This window comes from Triturus cristatus, chromosome 2_2, assembly GCF_964204655.1.
Source record: "Triturus cristatus chromosome 2_2, aTriCri1.1, whole genome shotgun sequence".
In the NCBI taxonomy this organism is placed as follows: Eukaryota; Metazoa; Chordata; class Amphibia; order Caudata; family Salamandridae; genus Triturus; species Triturus cristatus.
This window is the reverse complement of record NC_140582.1, coordinates 503,167,418-503,191,753: the sequence shown is the minus strand read 5'-3', so window position 1 is coordinate 503,191,753 and position 24,336 is coordinate 503,167,418. Positions and strand designations below refer to the sequence as shown.

At 41.7% G+C, this 24,336-nt stretch overlaps 1 protein-coding gene across 3 annotated transcripts in view; it reads right to left on the bottom strand.

The window, feature by feature from the left end:
• MMAA (metabolism of cobalamin associated A) overlaps positions 1-15,921 on the bottom strand; it is a 131,086-nt gene extending 115,165 nt beyond the window's left edge. For 2 of the 3 annotated variants that reach the window (XM_085641621.1, XM_085641622.1), the window contains exons 1-3: positions 15,809-15,921; positions 10,812-11,254; positions 7,497-7,619 (exon numbers count right to left, since the gene is read on the bottom strand). In XM_085641621.1, coding sequence (XP_085497747.1) covers positions 7,497-7,619; positions 10,812-11,202 — 514 coding nt within the window. In that variant the 5' untranslated portion in view covers positions 11,203-11,254; positions 15,809-15,921. Of the gene's footprint in view, positions 1-6,204; positions 6,298-7,496; positions 7,620-10,811; positions 11,255-15,808 lie in introns of all 3 variants that reach the window. The other variant, XM_085641620.1, reaches the window with a different exon arrangement.
• Positions 15,922-24,336: the final 8,415 nt, after the last annotated feature.

The window sequence follows — 24,336 nt, the reverse complement described above, 5'->3', positions numbered from 1 at the left end:
GGATGTCTCTTGATCAGGGAGGTAAAGCTGCACTGATTATGTTGGACCTCTCAGCAGCCTTTGATATGGTCCATCATGTTTTGTTGATGGACCGGCTGCGAGAGATTGGAGTATAGGGCATTGCCTGGAAACTATTGGAATCTTTCCTACTTAATAGAACTCAAATGGTCTCTCTTGGTGAATTTTCGACCAAACCATTTTCACTGCCGTGTGGAGTCCCTCAAGGGTCATCCATGAGCCTGACACTTTTTAACATCTATGTTTTGTTGCTGGCTCCCCTAATTGAATCCTTCGGCTTTAGTTTGACCTCCTACGTGGACGACACCCAAATTGTGGTATCATTGATACCTGGAAAGTCGTTGAGAACAGCTTCACTGTTTCATGACTGTATGACAGCTGTGGGAATTTGGATGGCCTGAAATTGCCTTAAACTCAACTCCGTGAAAACGGAGGTTGTGCTTTTCGGCAGTGACCCCAGCTTCTGGACCCCTGATTGTTGGCCGGATACACTGGGTCCTCTTCCCATTCCCACTAAGAAGGTGAAAAACTTGGGAGTCTGGATAGATAACAGGCTCAGCCTTAGGGATCAAGTGAATGTGGTATGTCCTTGGATCCTGCAAAAAAGTAATACCATTCCTGCTCAAAGAAAGTCAGAAAACTGCATTTTCTGTTTTAACCATGTCCAGGTTGGACTACTGCAATAGCCTTTTTATAAATCTGCAGGAAGGGCTTATGAACAGACTACAACTTCTACAGAACGCAGGTGCCAGATTGCTCACTGGTATACCTAGATATGCCAGTGGCGAGCCATTTCGCTTTCCAGAATGGTGTTCTAGAGCAGCGGTTCTTAACCTGTGATTCGGGGACCCTTAGGGGTCCGCAAAGCCTACTCAGCGGGTCCAAAATGGTTTAAAAAATTAAATAAATTGAGATTAATAAAGTGTACATAAATAAAGAAGAAAAATATAAATATGAACATTTCAAAATGTTCTGTAAATGTGAAGGAAATTGAAATTGGAGGCTAAAAGTTGAGTTTGTGTCCTCAAATTGATTTGTGGCACAGAGCAAGTGCATCAAACAGAATATAGTGTGGACGATGGGTTGCCGTACCTAAATTCAGAAAAACTTCAACCTAACCATTCAAATTCAAATTGTGATTTTTTAAATATTTGTTTGTGAATTAAATAAAATACTTAATGAGTCGGGGTCTCTGGCTTCCAGTAATGATTCAGCAGTGGTCACTGGACTCCAATAGTTATTCAGTGGGGGTCCCCGGATTCCAGTAATGATTAAGTGGGGGTCCACAGAAGTCAAAAAGTTAAGAACACTGTTCTTGAGGTAACTTGAGGTAACCTGTACAACAAACATCTGCTAACAGGCTCCCAAGTCAGAGCCTTAGAATACCAACAAGACAAAATTCAGCTTATGCCTAACCACAGATGAAATTATTTGAAACTGTCCCAATGCATATGTGGTTGCAAGCTGTAAGTAAACCTTGGTAAACTGGAGAAATCCCCACTACATGGGTACTTTGCCACTTGGGGAGATTACAGAGGAGTGGTTTTAGGCAGCTACAGAACAATGACTAGCGAACTGTACGCTAAACCAAAAGAAAAACAAAACTACTAGCATGAATGGCTCCAATTGTACTACTCTGAGGAAGACTGACCACATTACTAACCACCCATCTCATATGAAACTCAGTTACTTCAAAATATTACAAGGGTGGCACTGGGTCACTAGAGTTTTGTCAAAGCCAACTTGAACTGTAACTCTTGCAGCTGGACATGTGAAATACCAGGAGGCATTATTTTAAATACTATCTATCCTTCTCAGCTCTTAAGCTATAATGGAGAAAGGTAGCAAGAACTGGTGAAGTATAGTTTGTCCAGGTGGCCCAGATAGCGACTCTACATGATACCTCCGATGTTGGGGGCATCACAAACCACTGCAAGAGAAGGCTGAACTCCGCACTGGCTAAAATCTGCATACTGTAGAAATGAAATCGAAGACAGCCATACTTATAGGGATTGGCTTAGAGGTTTGGTGGAATGCCATTTCACAAAATGTTACATACATAGGCTGAACGATTGCATGTATGTTTTCAGGGTAGCATGAGTCCCATTATTTGATAGATGCTCTTTTGGGAGAACAGCTGACAGGGACAGGTCCAAAGGCATGTAGTAACAACAGAACTCAAACGGTAGGGCTCCCGGCACTAGTCGTATTCAAATGTTAAAAAAAGATTAAGTAATAAGGAAAAAAGTGCTCACTTCTCGTGGTTTATCCGCTAAACACCCACACTAACAAATACTTAATTACAAGAAGAAGGAGCAACACAATTTAAATACAATAATGTCTATATTAGAATCAAATCTTCAAAACGAAAGAAGTCATTAGGCAGATAGTTCATAATGTAGATCCATTCTTCTTTATTGTAATTCGAATCAAGATTTTTCTTAGAAATGGTCATTCGATTTTTCAAATTAAAGACTTGCAGCTTTGTTGTATATATCAGATAATTCTTTGTTGTTATACTTAATTCAGCCAACGCGTTTCGTCTTAAAAAGACGTCATCAGGGCTTAGTAATGTAAGGTAAATCTCCTTGTTAAAAAGTTCAAATGCACCGCATGAATCTAATTTTGAGTGTGCTAGTACTCTTAGAGGAGTTGCATCTATTTAATCTGCTGCCAGGGATTTATCGGGCCACGCTGACGAGCACGGTTAACTACTACTATTACTGAGAATTTCACATCATAGAAAGATTTGAATAAGAACGCTTGCTTGAAAAATAGACGCTCAAAAATAACAGAGATTAAAGAGATGAAACTCCTCTAAGAGTACTAGCACACTCAAAATTAGATTCATGCGGTGCATTTGAACAAAGAATGATCTGACACATTAGAGGAAGACAAATAACAGAGAACTAGCAGAAGAAGCCAGAGAGTGTTCTAGTTGCAAAGTAGTACCTAATGCAGTTCAATTCAGGCACTCAGGCGGCTGAAGAATTTGCCCAGTTAATAGCATTGTGAGAGATGCAAACTCCGCTGAGAGGAGCTAAGATGTGTTTGACAAAGTCTCAAGTCAAACGCTGAAAGAGGCTGGTCAAAGAAAGCCAGTGATTGAAACAGGCAGCCCCAAATTCTACTCTATGTATATAGTTAGCAAGTGGTCTGTTTGACAACTGCACTGTAAAAACCGAGACCTCAAAATGGTTTTTAATTGCTATTCCTTGAATATTACACAAGAGTAAAGCTTCAGCAGAAAACCCAAACTGCTTTTGATATTTCAGACTTAAGAGAACTGGGAAACTGTTATTTGTTTTTGCCATTTGAAGGTTTACATTTTTACGCTGATTTTTGAGTAAGTATACATTTGCAGCCAATATGCGTTAAAGTTTTCAACTTTTTGTAATTGATAAAAGTAATAGTGGCAACACAAGAACAGTAGTATAAGAAAATGGCATATGCTGTACAAGAATAAAATTCCAATTCACATATCAACAGCTACCACTAAAGTATGGTCATACCGAAAGCAGCTATGCTAAATAAGCATGTTAGAAATGCTCAATAGCTACATAAAATAAGGAAATACATATGTATTTATCTCATTACGTGCCAAGCATTTGCTTTGATTTTCTTTTTTAATTCTTAGAATTCAAGTGCCCAAATGTTCCACTGGAATCACATTCTTTGCCCAGCCTCATGCCTATAAATGAGGTTTGAGCGAGGGGGAAGCCATGAGCCTGTCATTTAGACATGTCTTAATACTGACATTTATATTTTTATATTGAAGTTGCATTTATGTAGCACTTCATATCCTTGACAATGAGTTGCAGTGCTTTGGAGGACGGGTAGCACACTAATCCATGCGTTGTGGAGGCTGGAAGGGTGCGTGCCATTCTGCAGTTTGATCTACATGGGAAGTGTCAAGTGTTGTTCATTAGGTGCTATGCATACTTGAGCATGAGTGTGTAGAGGAATGAAAAGGAGTAAGAAATAGGAGGCTATACTTATAACGAAAAGCAGTGTCTTATTGGAAGGGTACGTGTCTGCCGGTGAGACCTATTTGGGTAATGTTGCGTTGTGTCAGGCATGACTGGAAGCAGTTTCTCTTATATTGCTGCAAACGTGTGGCTGCACGTATGCGTGGAGTGGAGGGACAATTAGTCATTCTTACCACACATCTGAATAGAAGGGTCTGTCCCTAGGGAGTGTATGCCCATGAGATCAGGAGTACAAAATTCTGAAAAATAGCAGATCTCACATTTCCCCGCAAATGCCATAGTTCTCTTTACAATTTATCTTTATTGAACATTAAGGCAGAGAGAAAGCATGTAAAACATCAGAGAGGAAGGAAGGAAGAATGAATGGGCTTCAGTTGGTAGCGGCTTTGCGGAAAGTGTTAACAAAGACTAGCAACATTGCTGGCACTGACTTAGCTGAGCTACTATTAAACGTAATCAGTGCCCGAGGTGCAGGATTGGCAAAGCAGTGCGTACCTATACAGCACATCTTTGTAGTGCATCCACACAGCCCAAGTCACTCAATCCCCCTAAAAATTAATCACCAAAAACTGCATGCAGAATGAGTGTGTACACCTGTAGCAGTGGCATAACAAAGCTAGGGGGGTCCCTCCACGTACATGCAGGGGGCCCCCCACGCTCCCGACCCAGTTTGGAGCGCTCTTGTCAGGGGCCTGCCAGTGCCAGAGGGGAGTCTGTGGAGCTCAGGGCCCCCCGCAACGCAGGGGTTTTGTTACACCACTGCCTTAAAGTTTACAAATATGCAAGAGAGCATTTTAAATCTGTGTGAGGATGCCAGTACCTACACTTAATATAAAAGTGAGAGGTGTGCAGGAGACAGAGAACTTCAATAGATGACACACAAAGATTAGCCAAAGATACGTACAAGAGGGAGACAGCGATTCCAGATACTTCAATTAGCTTGTTTTCAGAACATTTAGCAATACTGAAAATATATATAGCTGAGCACAGTGTGATTTATTTTTTTCATTATCTTGGACATGTGACTAAGACATTAATATTTTTTCTCACCACCGTTTCCACGGGTCTAACACTTTTTCCTGGAGAAAAGATGCTTTCTAGTTTTCAAAACCCCTATCTTTACCAGCTATTTATGCACAAAGTAAAAATGTCATTAATTCTGTTGCTGAAGGAATTTCAGTGTACAGCCATACAATGTAATTCTTAACTCCTGAAATGAAAGTATGTACACCTGAAGAAAGTCAGAAATTTACAAACTTTCAACGTATGTTATATGAAAACTAGGGAAATTGAAGGATTGCTGTACTGAGAGGTAGAATAATTAGATTAAATTCAGTCTTAATCGGGCCAAATCTCAAAAGGTGAAATGACATCCAAGAATGGAAAGTGCACACTTTGAGGTGTGGCTCCTCTTTAAAAGGCAGCTTTTAGGTATAGTTGAGCATCATCTTCATAGGAGATGTTTGATAAGGGTAATTAGGGTTGCTTAAGTGGTGAAGAGTTTTAAGAATAGATGTGTAGGGGCATAACTGAGCCAATTGCATTCCCTGACTTAGAGGTAAAAGGGTCAGCAAGATTTCTTAACTGTATTTCTTACAACTAAATCCAGTTATAATCCGAGGAATTCAACAGAGTATTTATCCAGTTAGATTGAATACACAGTGCTCCAATTTTCCCAAAACATTTTTAAAGGTTTAACGTACAACGTGAAAAAATCTACAGTCTACAAATATGTTTACTTTTATCGATTTGAGTAATTTTACTACTGTAGGCTAGTCACCAACAAGTGCAAAGTTACTCAAAATGTGGACTTGCATGTACCCGTTCCCTGAAACAGGGAAGGAGACAGTAAAAACATCATATTTGACCGACTTTACAACATTTTTTGACGTTCCTCATTCTTGGCAGAGATCTTCATAAACAGGTCTGAGATCCTCCTACAGTAAAGTATCCAGTTAAAGTATCCAGTTATGATCTGAAGAGTTCTACAGAGTATTTATCTAGTTATATTAAATACACAGCGCTCCAAATTGCCCAAAATATAAAGGGGCTTAATCAGAAAGGTTAACTTACAACATGAGTAAATCTACAAATGTAAGTTTACTTTTACACTTTTGAGTTAACTTTACTACTGTAGGCTAGTCACCATTTACAAGTGTAAAGATACTCAAAATCTAGAGTTACATGTCCCCATTACCTGAAACAGGGGTGGAGACAGTGAAATCATCATATATAACCATGAAGTTCCTCATGCTTGGCAGAGACCTCCGTAACCGGTGCAGAGATCTTCCTACAGTAAGGTATAAGAAATGTTTTAAAGCTTATAAAAGTTTTTGAAAAATCGGTTTAAAAAAATTAATTTTGAACGTTATTACTACTTATGAATTTTATATATTTATTTTCAAAGTATCAAGTTAACTTGGTTTTGAATGACATATTTAAAGTACATTAAATTAAAACTATGTTAGAGATGTATTTTAAAAAATGCACCTACAGTAGCATTTGTTTACCTGCGATGTACTAAAAGTGACGACTAAAAATAGGAATATTATTAATATGAAAGAATTTATTCTTTTAATTAACTTCATATGTATTTTTTAATTTCAAATAATCAAAAATATTTTAAATATAAAAGATGTATTCATAATTTATATTTCATTTCTTAACATTAAACTGAATGCATATATAATATTTTAAAGTTTAAAGTGCTGGAGTACATTTACTACTGTTATGGGTCCTTTTTAGCTGAAAAACCTATAGACGTGCAGATTGTGAATAGGAATAGGCTTAGGGGCTGATTCAGCGGTTGGCATTCCGTTGACCGCCAAACTCGGGGTGGCACTGCGGTGGCAGTGCACCCTGGCGTCCCAACAGCCATAATCTGTGTTTGGCAGTCTGATCGCCATTGGACCACCGCAACTGCTGGGGATCCGTGACCCCTCGGCGGTCTGAGGCCATAATATGCTTGGTAGTGCCGCTGCGGCACCACCAAGCATATTATGAGTTTCCTCACAGTACTCCTTTTCATGGAGGTGAGGCTGCCATGATAAGGGTGGAGGTGAGGAAACATAGGGGGCTCTACAGGGCACTCTAGTGCCTCCATGCGAGGGGGTACATGCAGGGGGGGCACATGGTGTGCCCCCTGTCATTCTGCACCCCCATGTCCAGCACTGCATCGACTTTACAGTCAAACTCAAAATCAGGCCCATAGTCTTTTGTGGATGGGTGCATGCCCCTCCCTAAACCTCTACCTAGCACTCATTTAATGACTTCTTTCTCCTCCCTTAACCCTTCCATAACCTTTTGTTGCAAAGAATCCCTATTTTCTAGCTATTACACCTTGCCCCGCTCTCATTTACTACTTACAAGTATATCTACGTATCCACAGACCTCCGCACATTGGTTTGTGAACAGCTTATTGTAGTATGTAGTATACTACCAATGTAGCATAAAAATAGCTTTGTGAATAGAGTTTAAAGGTACACTCACCACCACTTGTACTCGAGGAAGGATCCACCGCAAGCACAGACACTTTGTGCCCATTCTTGGTCAGCATCTTTCCAACGCATTCTATAAATGTAGATTTTCCAGCACCCGGAGGACCTGAAAGTCCTAGGACACAAGAACAACATGATCACAGGAAAAGAACACAATACAAGGAACTTGAGCACTGGCAAATCCAATAGGTCTCGCCCTTTGGACATATTTGCTTTGCCAATGGATTTTACTGATGCTGTGCAGCATTGGTTAAAAAAATGCTTTTAGCAAAATAAAAAAGTACCATGAAGTGTGCATGTGCGTCATGATGCCATGGCAGTCCAGTGGGGTGAAGTATGAGCGTGCATGTGTCACCAGTCATGCATGCACAAACTACATGTTGCTAGTTCATTTTGAGTCTTATTAGTTATTGTTCCACGTTGGCAGACACCTATACTGAGAGGGGTAAGGATGAGAGGATGAAAGGAACAGGTGGAGGAGTCTGCGTGCAGGAGCAAAAGGAGATTGAAGTAGGGGTGGCAGATAAAAAAAGTAAAAAAGACAGTGTTGGAAGCCATGGATGAGGTTGGGGTGTGCAGTGGAGGAAGCAACATCGAGCACACAAGGTGGAGGCGGTATTTGAGGGAAGAAGCAGCACACAAGCGAGATAGTAAAGAAACACATCCACAAGGAGTGCAAATAGAAAAAATAATGTGACCAGGGGACGGATACGAGCCATCCAAGCAAAAGGATGGTAACAACGCCGTACTCCAAGAGAGGGACAAACACAGGAACAGGAATGAAATCCATTGAATAAGCAAGCAAGCAAATGAGGGCAATAATAAAGCCAAGAAATGACAAGCAATCAATGGGTTCGCCATAAGCCCACTTAAGGTGTGGTATGGTTCACAAAATGACTTTCGCAAACAGACCCTAAAAGCTGTCTGTAGGCGTGATGTAAAAACATGTGCTTAATGAGGATTGCCTGTTGATTAATCTACCTACATCATGTTCAATCTAAAACATAAATCCACATGTTAATGGAAACATCAATTATCCTTTACAAGTGCAGTCTCTAAGACTACTGTTTTTTGATGCACATAATGCATTTGATTCTCATCTCCAAAAGAAGTGGCAACATCAATAAACGGATTAAAACACCCAAAGGTGTCTTCTTCTGAATTAGCTCAAAAATGAGACCGCACACTATCAAACTAGGAGAATCATTATCTGGGGGAAAGGACAAAATGAATATGACAACATCAATGTAGAGAGCATTAAAAATGTCCCTACAAGAAGTAGTTGAACATTTTGATCGAAAAATAAAATGTTTCAAGCATACAAACCAATATTACTTAGTCTCAGGGTTTACAATGATAAAGGGTGCATTGCTCGCAAAACGCCCATCTGTGAGACACATCCATCTCCTTAACTAAAACTGTGTTTCATTCAGTAAATACAAATTTACTTGTTTTTGTGAGCATCTCTGTACTACGCCTTAAAGGAAATGAAACAGGGAAGCTAAAATGGCCCATAATTTCACCCAAATTCAATTTTTCAATTCAGAGGTAGACAAAAGGTTGTAATAAAACAAATCACAAAGCATGCCATGATTTTCCAAAGGAACTGCTTTGACACACCACTTCCTGCATGATATGATCAGTACTGAAGCCAAACTAAGGTAATAAGGGTCAAATGTATGCCTGTTTTTTGCGAGAAACAGGCCCGTTTGTGACCGCAAAAAAGGTCTGGCCCATGTACAAACCCTATTTTGCGAGTCAGTAACCTTGCGGGTGCAAAACACTCGCAGTTTACCACCTACTTCAAGTAGGTGGTAAGCCACTTGCAAACAGGAAGGGGTCTCACGGACCACTGACTACTCTTAAAAAATGAAACAGTAACGTTTCATTTTTCTTTTTTTGAATGCATCCCGTTTTCCTTTAAGGAAAAAGGAATACATTTTTTTTTGACTGCTTTATTTAAAAAACAGTCAGACAAGGTGGTCTTCTAACCCCAGCAGGCCACCATCCCTGGGAGTGCTAGCCATTTCTAATGGGGTCTCAAATTGCACCTGCCTCATGAATATTAATTAGGCAGAAAATTTGCAACACCATTAAGAATAGCATACAGTGTCTGAGACACTGTTGTAGATTCCTATTTGCGAGCCGCAAATTTCGAAGTCCCAAAACGACGCAATGTGCGACTTGCAAATTGGTAGGGTCATACATCTGGCCCTATATATTTTACATTGCTTATTTACTATTTTTCTGTAGCACTGCACATAATTTATTGCACAGGTGTAATGTTTGCTATACTCTACTGAAATGTCACCCCCTCATTTGTTGGAGCTCAGACAGTATGGTGTATTGATCTTTTTTCTTTCTTGGCAATATGCAACAGTTTGTTTTTGTCACTTATTATACACTTTGTGGATGAACTGTATACAAGACAAATTGTCTGCTTTTTGCATATAAAAAAACATAGCATTGCAGAATTAACTCTACTACGATGATGATTATACAGCAAACTCGAATGGAGCAAAATCTGTTGTGCCATCAAACAACTTCTGGCATGTTTATAGTTATAGGAAGACACTACCTATTACATATGTGCAAACTCAATCTGGCGTAACAACTCTGTTCCGAGACAGCAAAACAGTAATTTTTGCATAGTGGACTCCACCGTAATGCCAGAAGTGGTCTCAAAAACACAAGGAGTTCTAGAAAAATAGTCAACATCATTTTCTTTGGTAAACCTGTGGCAGCATGAACCCAACCGTAGGATTTTGTTAAGTTTAGTATGAATCCAATACCAACGTGCTTTAGACCACTAAAAATAAATTAGCATCGACTTGCAAATCTACCTGATGACGCTGCACTGGTTGTAAATTAACTTTCTTTACTGCACAAACTGTTTTAACTTACACGAGCACTACAAACAACAGTTTGTTGTTTCCATGGAACGGAAATCTTCTATTATATTATATAAGCTTAAAGTTAAGTTTTATTTATGGAACAGCAAAAATAGAAAATGTAGACAACACTCCTTTCATCTTTGGTTAATTTCTCGGAAGTAACCACTTCAGTTAAGCCATTTCCAAAATGAAGTCCTGGATAGAAAATTAATTTCTGCTCTCTGTTTAGAAGGCCTCTTACTGCCAACCGAGGCAAACAGACAGATTTAGCATGACATGCTGGATTTCAAAGCAAATTCTGTTAACTGTGAGCAACACCTAACACAAAAAGGAACACTGATTCATTTGGCTGGAATAGATAAACAAATATAAAGATAATCCAAACATATTGATGGACAAGAAAAAGAACTGACCCACTCTAAAGGCTAGAGGCTTTCCATTTTTTAACTGTTCTTGCTCTCTGTGGTAAGCTAATACCTTCTGAAGGAGCACTTGGGCCATCTCTTTTTTCCGGTTATGTGTGGACTCTACAAGAGTAATGGCCTCTGCCAAGCAGGCCCTATCTCCTTGAATTAGGCCCTGGTACATTTTACTGAGCTGACTTTGCTCCTTGTCTGTCAAGCCCGCCTCTGTTGAGGACCTCCATGCTGTCCAACACATCTGACGTAATGGGTAGATAAGGAAGACTTTAAATGCTGTATGGGGTAAAGAAGAAATCCAACAAATCCTTCTGTACAGTGGTCTTGGCTGAGACCTAGCGAGGGAGGTAAATGGGACCATCCGTAGCGCCAATGTCCTGCTCATTTTTGCTGGATTTAGCCTATGAGATATAGCCAAAGCAGGTAAAGTGGCATTCCTGCGTGATAAAACAAAAAATGATTAGTTGTTTTTACAACTGCAACAAACACTACATAGTCTACAAGTGATTTACTTTTACTATAATAAAATGAGATAATAAAGGACACCAAAGACCGAAAGTATTTAGGTTATCAGGCTAGTAGCACATTTTTGGGGCAGTTTTGGCTGCTACAAACAAGTATTATTAATATGTTTTAGGAAAACTATATTTGATATAACATGAAAATATATAAAATTGTACAGCAGACAGTTCTAGCCGAGAAAGATTTAATCAATAATTGGATATACTGAAATCTTTTCACAATTAAATTAATAACTATAGAAAGGCATCCTTTCAAAACAATTATGTGCTAAGTGGATGACATCAAGTAATAGAAATTCAATTACTGGAATGCAATGAATTAACATGCATCTGATCCATGAAGGCATTACCGGAAACAGGGGAAATTGAATGGATAACAGGATACAAAATTACAAGCATAGTTGATAGCCACCATCGTAATGGCCTCATCATATTAGAAACCTCAGCTTTGGTTTCAGGGAATTACTTACTGTGGTGAGCAGATGTAAATACAGTATACATTTTAGGCAAAATTAGGTAGTTTCGCTCAGGCCCAGGGTCCCACTCTTCTACTGGGCTCATCAAATATCCCCGTCGCTGCATCCTGTCCAATAACCTCAAATGTTGAGGCAACACAGATAGAGTATTTAAAAAACTATCTTATTTTTGGAACAACGGGGGGCAAGGATAATGTGGCAGCTTGTTACTGAATATTCACAGAGAAGATTATTTAGAATCATAAGATTCTAAATGCTATCTCCAAGTACAACTATTAAACAAGGTCAAAGTAGCAGTGGCCAAAATGCAACAAAGACTACTCTGCAGGCAGTAATTCAGCATTACACTATCACGTCACCATCACAAACAGTCTAGAAAGGAGCATGGAATCAAATAAAATGTTAAATCAACCCAACAATTAAGAGACATAATAACAAGGGTTAATAGAATAGAACACTAGGCAAAAAAAGGGAAGAACAGGTATGGTCAAGATAAAAATGTAGATCAACAAAGTTTATGCAATAGATGCCTACTTTCGATCTAAACAGCTGATAGCAGAGCATATGTGGCACTCAACAAAGAATGCAAACCCTGTGGTTAGACATTTCAGAGAACTGTGCATGACTAACAGAAGAAGAGGCGAATATGTGGCAGACTATGTTTGAGAAATAAAGTCAAATATGATGAACTAAGTTCTACAATACATAAATAATGTTGTGATACGCCAATGTGTACAGATGTGTAGAGGGTAGAGCAGATTCTGTTTTCCTGATTAACGTTATTGATAGAAACAAATTTACAAAGAGTCACATGATGTGAAATTTAAGAAGCCAGACATCGACCTGTGGGGTATCAAAAGGAGAGTGAGTGAGTGTGAGTGAGTTACTAACTCTATGTTAGAATTCCCAAGCAAAGCTGAAACGCTAAAACAAATACTTTAAAAATGTGAGACACAAGCATGTACGAAAAGAGAGGTTTAATATATTTCTTGTAAAGTGGGGTTCGGCATGGCATTCAACATTCCTAGATGGTAAACATTATTTTCTAAACTTTCAAGATGACTGCCATATTAAATCTACACGCAACACAACATCCAACAAGGAAGTATAGGAAATACACTTCCAAGATGGACAGTCATGGTTACTGGCTATGCCACACCCAGAGTAATTTTAAAAGCATGAAGCATTGGCAAAGCCAATATTAGCAAGCAGTCAGAGAGGGAACTGGAGAGAGAGGCAGGGAGTGGAGAGAAAGCATGGCACAGAGTCACAGCAATGCTCAGGTTTACAGAGAGGGGACAACAGAGAACACGGAAGTGGTGGCGAAAGTGAGATAAGGGGTCTGGAAGCGAGGGAAAAAGCAAAAGCTAGATTCTAGTAAGAGAGAGCGAGAGAAAGGCATGCACTATCATGGAGTACGAATGTACAGACAGTACAAAAATGAAAAGAACAAGTGATTTCCAGATATCAGCAGTACAAGGTCATACTGAACCAATCAATGAAATAAACATGAAACCTAAATGATCTAGAGATGGGACAAACACCAGATTGGGGAGGAAAGCAACTGAATCGAGATCAGTGAACTGAGATAGACAAGAAAGACAAACAAACAGGAGTTAGAGGCAAACCCAAGGGCCACTCTAAGTATTGCTTACAATGCAATCTATAACAAACATCTAAAGCTGTCTGCAGCAAGCTGCAATAAGATTTAAGCATGACTATCACAGTTCACACCGATCCTGCTGGCCTATTCTCATTTGTGAACAGTGTGGGCAGGTATGAACTGTGACGGCCTTCAATATTCGCAGCACACAGTATGGACCACGTGGTCCTGGTGAAATGCTTGGTAGAGGATCAGGCAGAGGTAGTACAAACAGACTGTACTGTCAGCACAAACACAGTCAGGTTGGGTGGGGGTGGCAAGACGCTACCGCCCCTCTTTGGCAAGGTGACAGTAGTAAAAAATAAAACATAGACCACCTGCCCTTGGAAAAGGCAGGGGGCAAAGGGAAGACTCTAGCCTCACCCTTGGGTAGCAATGAACAGATACCCCCCAGCGACAGGGAATACGTCTTAAAAAAACAGAAGTGTGGGGGAGGGACTAACCAAGTTGGGCAGTAATGGAGTGACATCATAGCACGTGACATTAGGGAGCGTAGCATCACAGGGAGCGTGGCATCACAGGAAGTGGCATCACAACCCATTACATCACAAGAAGGAACCTCACAGGAAGTGACATCAGGTCTTAAGACCTCACACCCATATTTAGCAGGTCTATCATGAGTACATTTGAGCGCATTACAATATTTAACAAATTAGATTTTGCATCAGGATTGTGCCAAAAAAGTGATGCAATAACTGGGCCGCAACTTATACATTTAATTTTTAAACTCTGCCACAAAGAAATTTGCAACAAGGAAAAATGTGGCAATAAATCTGTTCTGCTTAATTAGTAGCAAAGTCTGCATTTTTTAAATATCTTATGGGCTTAAGGCACCTGTAGCATAGATCTTTGTGAACCCAGTAAATCTCAGGGAATAATAATATTGGTAAGATAACACTGGAGGTTAATGCACTTGCTGAAGAGATCCGTGTTTTCTCTTGTCTCAGTTTTTAATCAAAGTAGCATAGAGGTATAATATGTCTTGTGCAAAGCACATCATGTGACATGCAGATGACAGATTTTTATTTTATGTAGATGGATTCGTGGGTTACTGCTTTTAACACAGATCTTTTGTTACTTGCAGTTCATAAATTGTAATCCTTTTAATGTAGCACAGTGAGCTATGAAGGACATGTGACTCTTACAACGTGTAACCCTTACTGTCTTATGTACACATCCTATACATTGATTTACACACATATGATTTATTGTCAATGTATAATGTGTACGTATGATGTAAAGCATCTCAACAACCTGTCTTGGGATGAGTAGCGCTATAAGAGAAATAAAACAAAATAGTGGTATTTAAATTGCTATTTGTGTAAATACTGGGGCGGACCAATACATCTGACATTCTTACAGTGCATGCAAATGTCTTATATGCATAAACTGAAGTGAAAAATATACCTCACTTAAGTACCTGTGAAGTAATAACAAGCTGTGACACCTTGTTTCCCCTCCATAGTATGGTCAGCTAGGTGTGAGGTTCCCAGGATACTCAATTGATAGGAGACCTGATTGCCCCTCAACTTCAGCGTTTGTTTTGGGCTTAGCTGGAATTTAAAATAACAAAGCCCCGTCGCAGTCTGCAATTTGCTGCTCAGAATATAAGGAGACAATGTGCAGGCACTACTGAATGCGTCCAGGTGTCTGAAAATTACACCGGGACGAGTTGAACATATTTCTGTGGGGCCCAATTTCTTGGCAGGTGAGACGGCGTCACCCCATGAAAACAGTGGTTAGACGCAGTCTACCAGTGTGTGCCCTCGTATTGTGCCCAAGGGAGACAGAGAATGCCCTCGACCTTGGAAAAGGATAGGACACGTTCGGCCCATAATTCTCCACCCCACATACTGAGGGTGGCTGGCAGTCAGACCCACACTGAAATATAGATTTTTAATCTCTAACAATGTTGGCAAAGATTACAAAGTATAATCCTCCACGCCCCTTAGCCAAGATGGGGAAGAAGGATTAGGTCTCTAATTCTCATCCAGCCACCCATCAATGCACGACAACATAGCTACGATATTGTTTTCACATTTTTATATAAAAAATACATATTTTTGAAGTTCTATAAAACGTGAACTCGGCAGAAGGGCGCTTTAGATGAGCACCAGATTACATTACACAAGGTAAGTATTTAATTGTACTTTTTTTTTGCAGTTTAAGCACAGGGAGATTAAGAGATTTGCCCCAAATTACGGGATGTTGGGGTAAAAGCCTGGTTCTTTCTTTCCAAGGTCAGCAGCTCTAGCCGTTAAACTCCAGCACCCATTATAGTAAACATCCACCACTCAACGCACACCCACAATTAGAATCCCCCAGACCTACCATCAAAAAATCTCGAACATCATGCAACCCCACGACTACTAACCCCAGCAATGCCATTCGTCTATAATTGTGGCACTTCCGGCCGCATAACAACCTATCCAATCCTGTGTTTGAACATCTAATGAGGGAGTAGTCTGGAGGGGTGGGGTACTGCAGATATGTAATCTGACCTAGGATTGGAGCATTGAGGACTGCTCAGCCAATCATAGAGGACTACACAAGATTTCGAAGTGCTGATTGGCTGTAGATACCACACCTGTGTTTGTCTGAGCCATCCTACTGTTGAAGGTTGCCGCCCAGTTCGACAATGTAACACCGGCTAAACTCTCGGAAGCAAGTGAACCTGATGGGAATAAGTCATGGAAAACGGTGTGCAGAGTAGAGTGCTTTGGGCGGCGAGAGCCAACGATAATTGTATTTGTTGGTTACTGCCAACTGTCCTGGGGCTTTGCTTGGACATGACATCCGTATGGTGCACGGCCACAATCCTGCATTGTACAGATTGGAGTTGTCTAAGGCGCAGAAGGCATTCACTGAAGCTGGATATTCTAATTGTTGTGTAACATTGTTTCATTGTTATTTTGCTGCTACATTGACTGCTGTCTGACATGTCAGACAGGTTAGAGGTGGACGAGCAACAAATTAACCGGGAGTTACTGGTTTGGCTTTTAGAACCCGTGTACGAGCACAACCCTGAAAAAATTTGGAATGTAAACCATGGCACAAATACATGAACAGATACGGTATAGTCTCTTCAGAAAGTGTGCCTTTGACACGCGAAAGCTTTCCACTGTGACCTTAGTACGTCAGAGTATATCGATAAATTGAGAGGTATTTGTTGAAAGTGATAGTTTTTGAACATGAAATTGCTCCCACCCCCAAGAAAACAATGACACTAGTGAACTACGAGGCAAGTCAGCTGTCGCAGGTACCCCATGTGTGCCTTAGTGTTTTTTTAAATTATATATGGAGAAACTTTCTTCTCTATTAAATATAAGAGTTTTTTTTTGTAACGCATCCTGAACTTAAACATTTGAAAGTGTTCTGATACGTGATAGCGAAGAAGGGGGCTTGGTGAAATAAAAGATTACCCCAAGATCACACAATTTGATCAAGCCAAGAAGAGGATAAAGGACTAGTACTCTAAGTATGGCCCGGGTGGCGCATGCGGCCCTCCTGCCCTGTACATGTGGCCCCCTGGTCAACAGGAGCACTGGGCTGCTGTTGATTCGACAGTTAAAAGATTTTTAATTAAACAGGCAAGCATTTATTTAAAGGTTAATTGGTGTTAAAGAAAGGATGTAACTCGGGAGTCCTGCACTGCTTTACTTTAGAAACGACATTTTTTAACACATCTCACAGCAAAAGTGTAAGAATATGACTGTCTCTTCAAAATACAAAAAGTGTATTTAATTAACATGCAGAACCTTTTCACCTAACTGCAATTGATTATATCAGTGCATTTAGAAGTATTAAATTAAAAGTGATAGGTTTCAAATATGAATTTAGAAACAATATTTCTTTCCCCTACCTTGACAGCAATGCCAATAGTTAACTAAAGTTGTTATGTGCACTCTTTGGGTGGCTTGGGTTCCTATTATACATGAACAACACTATAGCTCATTAAATCAAACACAGAAGGTTTTCTACAGCGCACATCATGAAGCCATGTATTTCGAGGTCCTCTTATATGTGATAATGAAGAAAAAGGAGGGAAAGTGAAATAAAATAATTGCCTAGAATCACACAATTTGGTAGAGTGAGGAAGCCGGGCATAATCCCATGTTTTTTAGTTTCACATTCTTCAATTCAGCCACTAGATGTATATGCTTCGCTTCCTCTACACCCACCTTACTGCCAATCCCCAATCCATTCACCTGACCGCCATCCCGCTGGCATCACTGAGGCACTTGATTGAGCAGATCCGGTTTCCATGGCTCCCAGGTTTGTGACATTCTGCATGGCACCATACAGAGGTTTTATTCAGTGTGGCACTCATGTATGTGAGGGGCTTTGGTGGTGTTGACCATCAGAAAGAGTACGTCCAACATTGGTAAACCATGCATATTATACATCCTTCTTCTCTTTGGAATTTGTGTAATGAAAGGGCAATTTGGTCTGAGTGAAAAACAATAATTGCAGAACCCTGTTCTGCCCTGTCTAGCTCCTTGCCCATACATTTAGTTTTAGAATAGAAAATTCGGTAAGTGATTATAAGTATTTGAATGGTGTTTTGACAGTTGAAAAAAAGCAATAACAGCTGCAAACTTTAAACTTAATTCAAGTAGATTTAATACAGCTATTATTGATTTCGCTTTGGTAATTGGACTTTTCAGCCAATTATTGCACACAACATTTGTGAGAAAGTTCCTCTTTTTGCATAGTTAGCCCCAATGTTTTGCCTGGTTTTGATGTGGTTTCAATTCTAGTGCACAGGGTCCCTTCCATCCAGGTCCTCTGTACCAGTGCTTCTTCCCTAAAAACATTCAGGGATGTGGAATTCCTATAGCCTGACGCCTAGGAAATATTGTTTGGGGTCAAGGACAACAAGTTTTCATGTGTATTTTGTCCTTGGGACAAGTAGGCCCAACCCCCTGCAGCACTACCCCTTTAGCTGCCAGTTTGCAGTACCACATTATGGACCAGTGGAAGGGTACTGTCTGCAGTTAAGGTAATATTTTTGCCCATATGTTAATGCTGTTCAAACTTGTATTTATGGTTGATTAATTGATAGCCTTTATTATTAGGGTGAGTGCTCTAAGTAAATGTTGTAAGCTCCGATTGCACTACTGACAGTGGTTCCAGTATAAAAATGTATACATACGTTTCCAAAGATCAGCAATATGAGGCTATGTATAATGCTCCCAGAATGCTCTCTGATTTGATGCAAATATTTGCAGAAGCTTGAAAACAAGAATAATGATTCTTTGCTTTCAAAATAAAATGTTCATTAAAAAAAAGAAAGTAGTAATAAAACATTTGCTAAACCACTGTAAAACTTCAGGTACCATCCCTTTGCAGCATCATTTAGTAACGTGTTGATGCATGTTAGTATTTCCCAAAAATATTCATAACGCAAAATCAGTGTAACCAGTTTCAGAAAGATTATGGGAAACAGACAAGCATTGGCAAAGTCAGTAGGTCTGAAATTGGTGACCAGCTATTGAGGTTTATCAATGTGTGGCTGGTTTTGGCATGTTTTTTGTAAAACCGTATTCATGTGGGAGCTGTAGATCCCTCACCATTATAACAAACATTGACAAAAACAAAAAATATTTTTGGGTCTCAAAAAGCACACACTGCCACAGTAGGTACTGGCAGTGAACAAAACTACTTTGTGTGCCAATATGCTCCTTATGAAAGATCAGAATGCGGTCACTCACAGTTAAGCCAGCTGATACAGAGAGAGACAGAATTTTAATAAACACAAAAGGTCACGGTCAACTCCAGACCATATTAGGGGCCCACTTTTTAAAGAAAGTCTCAAAGGTGCACCCATGGTATATGTCCTTGCTTTAAGTGCAGCTATATGGCTTTTGTGAATTTCCAGGAATTTACGGAACTAGGACAAGAAATAGTACTCCTAGAAAATGTTTGTGAACTGCATTTTATCATGAGCAAATCTGTATGTGTGGATTTGCTCAAATGAAAATCTGAGTGTTTGCAAGTTTACTTTCCCCTACAACCACTTGTTTCCCAACTCTGGAAGAAGGTTTACATCTGCCATTGTCAAGAGTAAATTTCCAACATTTCTCAGTATGGGAAAAGATTAGAGAAAAGTTGTTGAAAACCCTTAAAACATGCAAGTTTGTAGGTTTGCACAGACTCAAAAGGGCATTCTAACCCTGGATCAAGTATTCAAACACTACTATGGTATAAGCCTTGGCATAATCAGAGATGCTATATCAGAGCTCTTATATAATGAGATTGCTGCTATAATTTGTCGCTGCACTACATAGCACCAAAGGGGCAAGTGGATCTTGTTACAAGACAAGTAGATTTTTGAAGCAACCTGCCCCATGGACAAGTAGATATTTTATTAAATTCCACACCCCAGAACATATCCTCATTTGGTACTTCTACCCCCTGTAATTCACTCGGTACCTAGGGCCTGGGAGCTGGAGAGGTTCCCCTGGGACCATGCCTCTGCCCTTGCAGCTTGCATGCCCCTGTGAGGGAGAAAAGGAGAGTCGACATGGCACCATACCTGGGTGCCATGCCAGCCAGCACTGCCTGAAGGTATAGGTAAGTCACCCCTCTAGCAGGCGTCATCGCCCTAAGGCAGGGTGCACTATGCCACAGGTGAGGGCATATCTGCCTGAGCAGATATGCCTCTATAATATTGGGGTCCATTCCTTAATATTGTAAGTGCCAGCAAAGCCATAGAGAGTACCTGAGCTGGAAACTCAGCAACTCAAGTTCTACAGCACCACAAAGGTTTCACTCAAAACAGGACTGTTTGGTACCAAACTACTCCTCAATAAATCCACACTGATGTCGGTGTGTGATTTATTGTACCATATACCCAGAAAGCACCTCAGAGGTGCCCCCTGAAAACCTCCCGACCCGGGTGTGGTCTCTGACTGGCTGTAGGCAGCCATCACCAGAAATGTTACTGGACTCCTGGGTAGAGAGCCTCTGCTCTCAGGGACCAGAAACAATGCCCATACTGGGCAGAGGTGTCACACCTCCTCCCCCAGGATGGGCCAGTGCTCGAAGAGGAAAGCTTCAAAGGCTTACGGCCTTTGTACTGCAAGCCCCAGCCTCAGCCTCAGCTGCTAGCAGCAGATAGCAGCCCCTGGTTTACACCCCCACTTTAAGCAGGAAGACTCAGGAGAATAGGAGGTGCGCCTACCTTTGCCAACTCCACCGCTAAGGTGGAGGTGGGGACGAGGTGAAGCACATCTTTCGGTTTCTGCCATCTTGAAGATGGGGAGACCCCTCCAATTAGGTCTAGGTCTATGCCCCCTCCCACAAGATGGTGGGATAATAGAGGGTGTAGTCACCCCAGGTAAGGTGCCCATTGGTTCTACCTCCTTCTCTGCTAAAACACCCCTAAATCTAATATTTAGGTGGCTCCCCCAGACCTAGAAACTAGAACTGTGATGACCTAAGAAGCAAGAAGACCCTGCAGAGAAGACTGAAAATGGCGACTGCCATGGCCCCAGCCCTACCAGTCGGTCTCCAGCTTCTGTGACCTGTCTTGTAGCCAGCGACCTCTGAAAACACTTGGTGGACTGCTGCCTTTGAAAAAGACTCCACTCACCTGTGGACAACAGACCTGTCCAGAAAAAATTTACTCCAAGGGCTCTGGATACAGCTGGAACTGTAATCCCTGCCTACTCTACACCCGACGCCCATGGCCCGAGTCTGCAATGTGAATCCAGAGGCTCCCCGCGAACCGGCTCCAGTAAGAAGTCTCCAACGCTAAACAGCACCCCTGCACCTGAAGCCTCTGGGCCTTGGCGAGTTGAACCGATGGTGCACCTACGACCCCCTACAATAATACTTACGTCTTCTGTCGTTGGTCTCTCTCCTGCAACCTCTGGTGCCACTCCTGCTTGCCTGAAGAAGAATCCCAATGAAAAGCATTGGGCACCCGACGTAGAAATTGCACCCTTCACCCGGCCGCCCCTCTACTGCTGTTGGTGTATGTTTGGTGCTGCTTTGTGGCCCCCCTGTGCTTAACCTAACTCCCAAAGCTTCGTCCCTCCAACCGATCTACTTACCTGCAAGCAGTGTGGCTTTTGCCCTCTGCACTGAGCCATCCCTGTCCCGCAGGTGGTGCAGTTTTGGTACTCACCTGACCCTTACTGCATTTTGGTCCCAAAGACTGGAATTGTAAGTTCATTACTTACCTGTTTAACTGCAATATATTTTTCCCCGTATGATAACATTGAATTGTGCTGAAAAGTGTTGATTTTTCAAAGTGAAAAGTATTTTTATTTAAAAGTGCCCTTATCTTATTGCGAAGATCTTGGCCTTAAAATAAAATACAAACAAAATATAATTTTATAAAATTGGTCTGGAACTCCTTCTTGACTTATGTGCCCATTATTGATCTATGTTGTGCAATAAATGTCTTACACTCCTTTGTTAGGCCTAAGGCGGCTCGCCCACATTACCACCAATAGAGCACTTTGGATTCTACATTGGGCCCTGCACAATTTTGGGGAACCCCTGGACTCTGTGCACGGTATTACCACCTAGTGGTGAGACCATATACAGAGCCAGGTTCCTACAACATTACTAGTGCATCTGGCCTCAGTCTGCTGGTATCCTACTCAGTTTTTTTGAGTTTGAAGGGTGTATCTGAGAAAGTCACTTTGAATCTGGATAGCTACTGGATGAGGGTCTGCCGAATGCAAAAACAACAGTTGATGGACAGAATGCAGATCAATGTCATACATTCACCCCAGTACAGAGATCTGGGCCTAAATCCATCGTTTTTTTGCTCACCATGCCATTCCAGTTTGAACCCAGCCATATGCAAATCAGTCTTGACCTTGTGCCTCATAGGAACAGTTCAGCCCGAACTGCCAAGCCAGGTCCTCCCTGGACTGGAAACAAGCATCTTAGAACCGGTTTCGGGGTTTCACCCCTCTTCAGCCAGGATAGATTGATTCCAGTGGCATGGAGAGCATGGGACCCACGTATGGGTATACCCTTTCCACTTGGGGTGACAAATGCAAAAACAACAGTTGATGGACAGGATGCAGAACAATGTCATACATTCACCCCAGTACAGAGATCTGGGCATAAATCCATCGTTTTTTTGCTCACCATGCCGTTCCAGTTTGAATCCAGCCATATGCAAATCAGTCTTGACCTTGTGCCTCACGGGAACAGTTCAGCCCGAACTGCCAAGTCAAGGCCTCCCTGGACTGGAAACAAGCATCCTAGGACCGGTTTCGGGGTTTTATCCCTCTTCAGCCATAATAGCTTGATTCCAGTGGCACGGGACCCACGTCTGGGCATACCCTTCCCACTCGGGGTGACAAATGCAAAAACAACAGTTGATGGACAGAATGCAGAACAATGTTATACATTCACCCCAGTACAGAGATCTGGGATTAAATCCATCGTTTTTCTGCTCACCATGCCGTTCCAGTTTGAACCCAGCCATATGCAAATCAGTCTTGACCCTGTGCCTCATGGCAACAGTTCAGCCCAAACTGCCAAGCCGGGTCCTACCTGGACTGGAAACAAGCATCCTGGGATCGGTTTCGGGGTTTCACCCCTCTTCAGCCAGGATAGCTTGATTCCAGTGGCATGGAGAGCACGGGACCCACGTCTGGGCATACCGTTCCCACTCGGGGTGACAAATGCAAAAACAACAGTTGATGGACAGAATGCAGAACAATGTCATACATTCACCCCAGTACAGAGATCTGGGCCTAAATCCATCGTTATTTTGCTCACCATGCCGTTCCAGTTTGAACCCAGCCATATGCAAATCAGTCTTGACCCCGTGCCTCATGGGGACAGTTCAGCCCGAACTGCCAAGTAAGGTCCTCCCTGGACTGGAAACAAGCATCCTAGGACCGGTTTCGGGGTTTCACCCCTCTTCAGCCAGGATAGCTTGATTCCAGTGGCATGGAGAGCACGGGACCCACGTCTGGGCATACCCTTCCCACTCGGGGTGACAAATGCAAAAACAACAGTTGATGGACAGAATGCAGAACAATGTCATACATTCACCGCAGTAGAGAGATCTGGGACTAAATCCATCGTTTTTTTGCTCACCATGCCGTTCCAGTTTGAACACAGCCATATGCAAATCAGTCTTGACCCTGTGCCTCATGGGAACAGTTCAGCCCAAACTGCCAAGCCGGGTCCTACCTGGACTGGAAACAAGCATCCTAGGATTGGTTTCGGGGTTTCACCCCTCTTCAGCCAGGATAGCTTGATTCAAGTGGCATGGAGAGCACGGGACCCACGTCTGGGCATACCGTTCCCACTCGGGGTGACAAATGCACAAACAACAGTTGATGGACAGAATGCAGAACAATGTCATACATTCACCCCAGTACAGAGATCTGGGCCTAAATCCATCGTTATTTTGCTCACCATGCCGTTCCAGTTTGAACGCAGCCATATGCAAATCAGTCTTGACCCTGTGCCTCATGGGAACAGTTCAGCCCGAACTGCCAAGCCAGGTCCTCCCTGGACTGGAAACAAGCATCCTAGGATTGGTTTCGGGGTTTCACCCCTCTTCAGCCAGGATAGCTTGATTCAAGTGGCATGGAGAGCACGGGACCCACGTCTGGGCATACCGTTCCCACTCGGGGTGACAAATGCACAAACAACAGTTGATGGACAGAATGCAGAACAATGTCATACATTCACCCCAGTACAGAGATCTGGGCCTAAATCCATTGTTTTCTGCTCACCATGCCGTTCCAGTTTGAACCCAGCCATATGCAAATCAGTCTTGACCCTGTGCCTCATGGGAACAGTTCAGCCCGAACTGCCAAGCCAGGTCCTCCCTGGACTTGAAACAAGCATCCTAGGACCGGTGTCAGGGT